This window comes from Thunnus thynnus, chromosome 2, assembly GCF_963924715.1.
Source record: "Thunnus thynnus chromosome 2, fThuThy2.1, whole genome shotgun sequence".
NCBI lineage: Eukaryota > Metazoa > Chordata > Actinopteri > Scombriformes > Scombridae > Thunnus > Thunnus thynnus.
In genome coordinates, this window is record NC_089518.1 from 17,072,108 (window position 1) to 17,080,786 (window position 8,679).

Consider the following 8,679-nt stretch of genomic DNA (forward strand, 5'->3'; position numbering starts at 1 on the left):
CATCACCTAAGATCACTCAACCCCCCGAGGACCTGCTTACTGATTAAGTGGCTTTGCTTGGCTCAGCAGAAGCTGGTTTGGGTACATTACTCCTTTTTAAACAGGCTAATTAATCTCTTGTAGAAACCTTCTTTAAAGTCTGAGAGTTTCGCTTGTTTCCAACGATGCAAATACGTTTGTTTCAAGAAGTCATTTGCCACTGTGACATTTTCTAGATAAAATGATTTAAAATTAATGAAGAAAGTGTTTTGAGCAGCATAATTTTGAGACGAAATAAAGGCCAACGCTATTTGTTTTTGCAGTACTTACCACTCAAGGGATCAATAGCTGAAGAAAAAACTATTTTACCTCTTGTATAGAAATTAGTTCAAACGTGTATTGCACCAGTAGTTTATGTATCCAATACTGCATTAATATGTCAATCACATTGCACCTCCTCATGCAAAGTGAAGGGTGGATGTGATGTGAGGTGTTCTGTGTAAAGTGAGAAGAAAAGGAGAGGTGTGTGCGCAGGCTGGGTGTTGGCCAGTGTTTTAGAGAGGGGTGACACATATCTCCTTCTTGCTCTTTAGCTGGACCCTTGAATGATTTTAATCTTCCCAGACCCTCACTCATCAGTGTGCTGAGGGAACCGTCCAGCAGCAGCTCCAGAGCAGTGCGTAAAAACGGATCAAAATCATTTACAGCCAATAAGAAAGTGGGGATGCATCCCAGCTCATCGAGCACGACGCCTTTTTCAGTCAAGGATATTTTGAAGCTGGAGCACCACCATGACTTTGGAAATGAATTCTTGATGACTGAGCAAGTTGTTTCGATGCATCATCCACACATGCACGGTGCGTCCCGGACCAGAGACTTGTACGATTGCCAGGCAGAGATCTCTGGGATGCAGGAGAAGCTCGATACTCACAACTCAGCAGCAGAAGAGGAGATAAATGATCACGGTGAGAAAATACATACATCAAAATCATATCAGTCCCAGTTTATACACGCTGTGTATGGTTATGTGGGTTTAGGCCGCCTGACAGATTGGGGCCTTTATCCCTGACAGCAGGGAAGAAACACGGCTCACCACGACCTGAAACATTTTCATTTACCTTTAAATGTCTTTATTTAAAAACCCAAACAAATACCATTAACAAGAATTTCTTTATTTATAAACCACTATCAATAGAAAAGTGATTGGTCACTGTGATCAGTTATTACAGACAATATGGGTATTATAGGTAATCAGGCGCACAAAATTAGTTAACATCAATCACAAGATTAAAGGTTAACTGGGGTAAAATAACTAATTTGGTTGAAATACGGTGGGGTTTTTTTTTTTTTTTTTTAAAGGTCAAAATAATCAAATTTACTAAACTCTCATGTCTTACCGAAAAATATTTTTCCCTCAGTGTCTTTATGTTCTGACCTTTTTTAAACATTTAACATTACAGGTGTTACTTAGTAAATGCTTGCATTTTTACAAATTATATCATCCCACTGCATCAGCAGTTTTTTATTTTTTTTTAACACTAAATTATTTTAAAACATGTGGCTACAATTTGTGTGTGTGTGTGTTATTTTTTGTTTTGGTTTGGGTTTTTTCATGATTTTTATTTGATTTGATTTGATTCTATTCTATTTTATTTTTTTGCAGCCGTTGAACAAATTTTGAAATTTTGTATCCTACACTTCATCTCAATAAACTTAACCTAATTTTTAAAACTTTTTTTCTCAGAGATGAGCGGTCTTGACAGTTCTCTTGACTGTGACAAAAACTCAAAACGCGGTCCCAGGCTGCGCAGGAAGCCCCGGGTCCTCTTCTCCCAATCCCAGGTATCAGAGCTGGAGAGGCGCTTCAGGCAGCAGCGCTATCTGTCCGCCCCGGAGAGAGAACAGCTGGCGCACATCCTCAAACTCACCTCCACGCAGGTCAAAATCTGGTTTCAGAACAGGAGGTACAAATGCAAGCGCCAAAGACAGGACAAGTCTCTGGAGCTGGCGGGTTATCCACCTGCACCGAGGAGGGTGGCGGTGCCGGTGCTGGTCCGGGACGGAAAGCTATGCGGCGCAGGTTCCCACTCAGCACCTTACAATGTGACTCTTGGACATTATAACCCCGTGTTTGGATATGGAAACAGCAGTGTGTATGGCTGCAGTTATCACAGTGCACAGATGTCTAATAACCAGCTGGTTGATGTAACAGGTAGCACTGAGGGGCCCCTCAGCCACGGACACTTCCAGGCTTCATTACAGGGTGTAAGAGGCTGGTGATAAAAGGAATAAAACAGGGCTCCATATAGAAGATAGAAGATAATCAAATATTTCAATGTGTAATTCGTATTGTATATTTTGTGTTGGAAATATTCTTGTGTTTTGTAAGTCAGAGGCACAATAAATTTTGGCTAATTGGTTACAGACGCTGTCTTGGAGGGTGGAATCATTTTCTTTTTATCTTTTCGATTATATCTCGTTAAATAGTAACACATTAAGAAGTAAACATATAAAGTGTCTACAAATCTGCAAAAAGGTCATGATATAAAGTCTGTTTTTACAAGTTAAATATGCAGCCCGGTGTCTTCAATCAGCGTACAAATAACTTTACGCTTTCAAATTGCGTGCGGTGCAGATGCCAAAGTCCAATTATGCGTGCAGGTGATACACCAATCCTTCCCAGAGAAGTGACGTCATATATTGCGACTTTCTTTCATTTTATAAGGTGATTTTGGCTTATTAAGAGGAGGCGGGTTGGGTGGATGGATAGATAATCAGGTATTTGTACCTAAACCTGACCAACGGCGTTAAATGACACGCGGACATTTAGAAATGCAGCGTTAAATTTGCGTATCACGTGTGCGCAATATGAAAGTTTAAAGTCATATTATTTGTACGCAGATTGGTGACACCAGGTTGATATATGTCAACTAATCTCCTACAAACTACTTTTATATGCAGCTGAAATTGCTTCCACAAGAGGAGATTAATTATTCTGGAAATGTTCTTTTCGTGACATAAAAAATATTGTTTTTTATGTATTTTTTAAGGGCTTGTCACATAAGTCAGTCTACGATCAAATGTTTGAAAGATCAAATATTTTGAAGTTGGTCCCTACTTTTCCTCTTCCTGAGAAGACTGACATCAAAGCTTTAAAAAGTCAATTATCTTTTATAATAAAAATGTTATTCTAGTTATCTCAAGTTATCTCGACTCATTACTTCCAGTTATAAATGTGTAATTTTCCTCTCAGGATCCAATTGTAAACAGCATACCTGATCATTAGAAACACTGTGGTTAATTGGTTGTGGAGCTGTTTATCAAAGAGAGCCATCAAACAGCTAATGGATGAAGTGACATCTGAGCTGACAGGGCTGCTCTATCAAACTGAGCTCATCATTGTCCCGTTCACAAATCCGCTGATAAGGCTGGAGAGCTTGTCCTGTCCCGGAGCTTTGCTTGGTAAACAAACCCGCAGACAGAGTGGCTCTTTAACTTTTTAAAACTTTCAATCAAACGGGGGAAACAGTTCCAGTCTGACCTGTCAGTCACCGACGAGACACAGATAGGACAGGATTCACTGGCAGTCCATTAAGTGTTTCTCATTTTTAATTTATCCCATGCTGTTGACTGGTTATTAAACGTAGTACAGTAAAATTATATATATTACTATATTATTATATGACAGCTTATATAAATATAGTATTAATTCTACAATGCGATGTGGTGGGATTTATAACATTACATCAAAACTAATGGTTAAAAGAAAATTTCCCACAGAGTTGCAATGCTGTATATCCTGATAAAGTTTTATTTTCATTATGGATACTTCAAAATTAGTCCACGAGCTCTATCTTCAAATAATAGAAATTGAGAAAAAAGTAAGTGTGTGTCAGTGTGTTACCCTTAATGCACGTAGACACACAGGCTGGGGGCCCTGAAGAGGAGAAGCCCCTCTGGGAGAAGGAGAGAGGAGCTGAAGGAGCATCTCTGCTCAGATAAGGATGAAGCTGTAGACAGAGAGGAGACCAGAGACACTTCAAGAGATCAGATAATACCTGTGTGTGTGTGTGTGTGTGTGTGTGTGTGTGTGTGTGTGTGTGTGTGTGTGTGAGAGAGAGAGAGAAAGAGAGAGAGAAAGAGAGAGAGAGAGAGAGAAAGTTCTGCAAAAGCCATTGAAATGTGATTGATAAGAAATAATGACTAAAATTTAATTTAAGCACATAAATATACAATTCATTTAAATTGAATTTACATTTACATCAACCAACCAAACAAACAAACAAAAAAAGTTGCAAGTTAATTCAACTGGTTATCTCCCTAAATGTTGAATGATAATTAACTGATTGATTAATTATATATATTTTTACAAACTACAATCAGTAGAGAAAAGTCCTGAAAATAGGTAATACAGTAAAAAGAAAACAAGTTTGAAAAATACTTCTATTAAACTTTCATTGGACTTTTACTAAAATGTGTCCACATCTGTACATTTTCTTACTGTAACGGAAAAATGCAACTAATGTGCAGTCGTTGTGTTTTATTGTACAGACCAGCTTTTAATAAAATATTTGTTGAGTATTTGCTAAAATGCTGTTGTGTGCGTGTGTGTGTGTGTGTGTGTGTGTGTGTGTGTGTGTGTGTGTGTGTGTGTGTGTGTGTGTGTGTGTGTGTGAGAGAGAGAGAGAGAGAGAGACAGAGAGAGACAGAGAGAGAGACGTGACAGAGAGACGTATGAATGAAAGCCAGAATCCCTAAATAAAGATGCTTGATTACAGAACACAATGTTGTGATTCACATTTCATGAGGGTCAGTTTAAATAAAGCATGACGTGATTCTGGCCATCAGTGAATGGCTTACTCAAAAAAAGCCCTCAAGTCATACTGTTGACAGCATAACGTCAGTTTCAGAGAGGCAGATGTCTCATCTTTGGCTTCAGTATGTAAAAACATCTTTTTAATACCAATCTGATAATCTGGTGTTTATGATTGGTGCTGAGATGATGAGATGATGATAAATCAGCTCAAGAAAAGGTTGATTTTGTAGTTATGAGCCAAACTATCCAAGAACTAGAACAACATCTCACTCTCTTTAATCTTTGGTATAATAGTTCATTGTGAGGTTTTTTCTGTTGGTTACTCTGTGGCTTTAAAGCTCCATCTAGTGGAAAACTCCCACATCACCAATGTAAACCTGCCCTTCACATTAACATGATCACACACAAATAGGCTTATTTTATTCTTATATAACAAAACAAAAGTATAAAGTCAATTAATTGCTTATTGCAGTAGTTAATAAATTAAGTTAATCATCTCCTGCTAACCAGTTGAATTTGTTCAAACCTTCTACATTATCTTGTGTTAATGGAGGTTTGTGTGCTAACCTCAAATTGAACTCTTCAGTCTGCTAACATATGCGTGAATGAGTGAAGGCTTTGTGCAATAACCCAGGTGCAGGATACAGTATAACCCAAAGCTGATGCTGAGCAGATAACAGTCGAACACATGTACAGTTACAACATGGTCTCGCTGCTCATCTCAGACAAAGAAAATAACAGGACAACAACAGAAGATTGATGGCAGAACAAGTCGCAGTGTCTCAAAGAAAACATCGTCACCACATATTACCTACTGCGGAAGACAAATGTCTTCCCAGGCTAAAAGGTCAGAGGTTTGACTATGTCATGTTTGATGTACAACTATGTGGCTAAACATCTAAAACATCTAAACATGCAATGGATGCATTACATAGAGTGGAAATGTCATTGTTCAAAACTATGAGCAATCATGTAGATTGTCTCAGAATAAAGGTAGAGGATGACACCATCCTTTGGTGTAGAGCCTCAATAAAAAGACATTTTTAAAGTATGATAGTACCACCCTCCACACTCCCACTCTCACTGCTGGTTTTGTCATGCTCTTGTCACTGGACAGTGTGTGTGTGTTTTCTTATTCAGTCAGTATTTTTGATGCAGAACCAGCAGTGTTTAATGACAGCACATGAGTGTGAGATGTATTTTTGAGGAGATATTGAAGTGATCAAAGAAATGTCTTTTTTTTTGGCATAATCAAAAAGTTTCTAAAATGTGTTTTTCTTTCAGTGTAATCATTACTTTCACAATGTATTCCATCCAGTACTGTGTGATCCAAGAGTAAGCATGAGGGTTTGAGTCTCCAACAGTGTAAAACTGTGTCTAGACTGAGGGATAAAGGCTTTCTGTGCTTACAGTTCAACATACTTTGGCAGACAGACGGACGCAGACAAAGAATTCAAGGTGAAACATATCATACAGGTCATCTTAATACTATGTTGACAAGACAACAGCTAATGCTTGAGAATAGCCTCAGTATGTTAAAAACTGATTGCTTTTATAATGCTTCACATGCATTAAATTATTTCAATTTCAATGTTTTTTTTTTGAAAAGGGACAATGGACATTAATCAACATTCCACAAACGTAAATGTACCCGGGTTGGCCAAAAGGCTAGTTTTTATCAGCAGTCTCTTTGCCTGATGTCATCAGGCATCCTAGAATAATAAAAAATAATACAGTATATACAATAGTTAAAAACATACTACATTATGCTAAAAAGAATATACAATACAGCTAATATAGTAATTATACAACACATATACAGTACAGATGATACAGGTACAAGAAGAATACAGTTATTTTAAGGGTAGATAAAAACAACTTCAGTGTTAACATTGTTGGTTCTCAATAAACCATTTCTTAACATTTTACTTAAATGAATAGTATGATGGAGACTCTCTAACTGATTGTGGTACTGAATTCCACTGATGTGATGCACTGAAGGAAAAGACGGCCTGGCTAAATGCGTTTTTTTTGAGTGGCATTGTGCAGTAACCCCTATCTGCACCTCTAGTAGCTCTGTTTGTGGTTGATTTGAAGTTGATGAAACCAGACAGAGGAGCTAAGGAGGAGCTAAACCATGTGTAATCTTATAAATTAGGAGGACATTTTTATATTTGATCAGGTTTTCCCAGCAGAGAAGATTATACTTCTTCAGAATATGGCAATGTTGAAATGGTGAATGGCTTCGTGTCTAAAGTCTTCAGTGCATGTTTGTATAATAATTACAGTGGTTTTAAGGCTGTAGGGTATGTTTTTGACCAACTTATCAGACAATAGGTGATGTGGGAGAGAACCATTCACTGGAAGTACATCTTAGCTGCCCCAGTTGATAGGAAGTTTAGGAAATAAGCGCTTAAACTTATATTGCACCTTTCACACAAAGTAGACAGCACTTTAAGTGGACAGATACTTTAATTGAATTAGAGCCATGATAAAGCATCCACTGATCAATATGTCTTTAAGGTGTTGGCGACTGCTTGGTGTGTGGTTGATGCAGAGAAGCTGGAGGAGTCAGCAGGGGCAGGGGGCATGGAGACGATGGTGTTTATCATCCCCACATTCACGCATTTCCAAATGAAGCATGAACTCCCAGAGGGACACATACACTGCTAGTAAATGTCTCATTCTCTGGAGAAAGGTCAGGCTGAACCACAGGGAACAACAAATAAACAGCCTCTGAACAATGACTGTGTCCGCTCAGGAGCCGGCCTAAATGTGTCCAAATCATTAGTACTGCAGTAGGTATGACCACCCACTCTGACCCTCCCCCCCTCCCAGCAGACACAGCAGTCTCCCCTTGCAGGCGCAGACAACAGGGTAACTGCACTGAGCTGAGGGGGGCATGGAGCTCAAGAGTCCATCTAACTGCTGTTGATATACAATATGAGTGAGATTATCCACTTTATAATGCATTAACATTTCTATCTGGTGTGATGTGTTTGTTTTTAGTGTTTCTTGGGGGACTCGTTGTTTTGCCAGATATGAAAATAAAATTAGAATGCTGTTAAAGGTACAATGAACATACTTTAAATTGCTTTTAACACTAGTTTACTACCCCATGTTTTGTATATATCTCATTCAGCCTAGATATGCACTATACATCATACACAACATACACAATATATGGGATTTTAAACTACAATATACAGAACTCGTGGTGTAAATGCACTCAGCTTTAAGTTTATTTGTAGTTTGTGGTGCTGTTGAATTGCATCACATTATATTGGGAAGAGGAATCAGAAAAGTTGTCTGAGCAACTCAGCCCGCTGGAGTCAACGTTTCTGATATTTTGTCTGTCAGTATAAAACAATACAGCAACACAAACTGCAGCCTCTTAAATAACTATAAAGATGAATCAACAGCTCTCTGAAACAGTATCACAATAACTGAACATTGTAAGTTTAATAAAAGCAGGATTTGTTGCAGGGAAGTAGTTTTACACTGTATAGTAGTATAGTTTTAGTTAGTTTCTAATAAACTAGTAACTGAGTGTGTAAAATCTGTATAAAAAGGGCCCATAAGCATATTGCACAGGCATACACAATTAAAAAAACATATAAATTGTGTATTTTACAAAAATATGTTATATGCATAGAAGGATTTCGAGGAAAAAATATTAAAAAGTATATTATTTACACATATTTTTCAAAAGATTTGATGTTAGGAATTTCCATGAAGACCTAAGAAGGTGAACAAATGAAAGTAACGCAGCTACTGGTCCCGCCTCCTCCACTTGTCAGTGAACCCGCCCTGCACTTGTATAAATTCAGACTGTGTGTGTGTGTGAGGAGACACATTGCTGCACCACGTCGGCCACTGCAGCC

At 38.1% G+C, this 8,679-nt stretch overlaps 1 protein-coding gene across 1 annotated transcript; it reads left to right on the forward strand.

Annotated features, from left to right (window-relative positions):
* The first annotated feature begins 553 nt into the window (after positions 1–553).
* nkx2.7 (NK2 transcription factor related 7) lies at positions 554–2,270 on the forward strand. The gene is made up of 2 exons (XM_067575478.1): positions 554–944; positions 1,724–2,270. The coding sequence occupies exons 1-2, from the start codon at positions 704–706 to the stop codon at positions 2,257–2,259; spliced, it is 777 nt and encodes a 258-aa protein (XP_067431579.1). The 5' UTR covers positions 554–703; the 3' UTR covers positions 2,260–2,270.
* Positions 2,271–8,679: the final 6,409 nt, after the last annotated feature.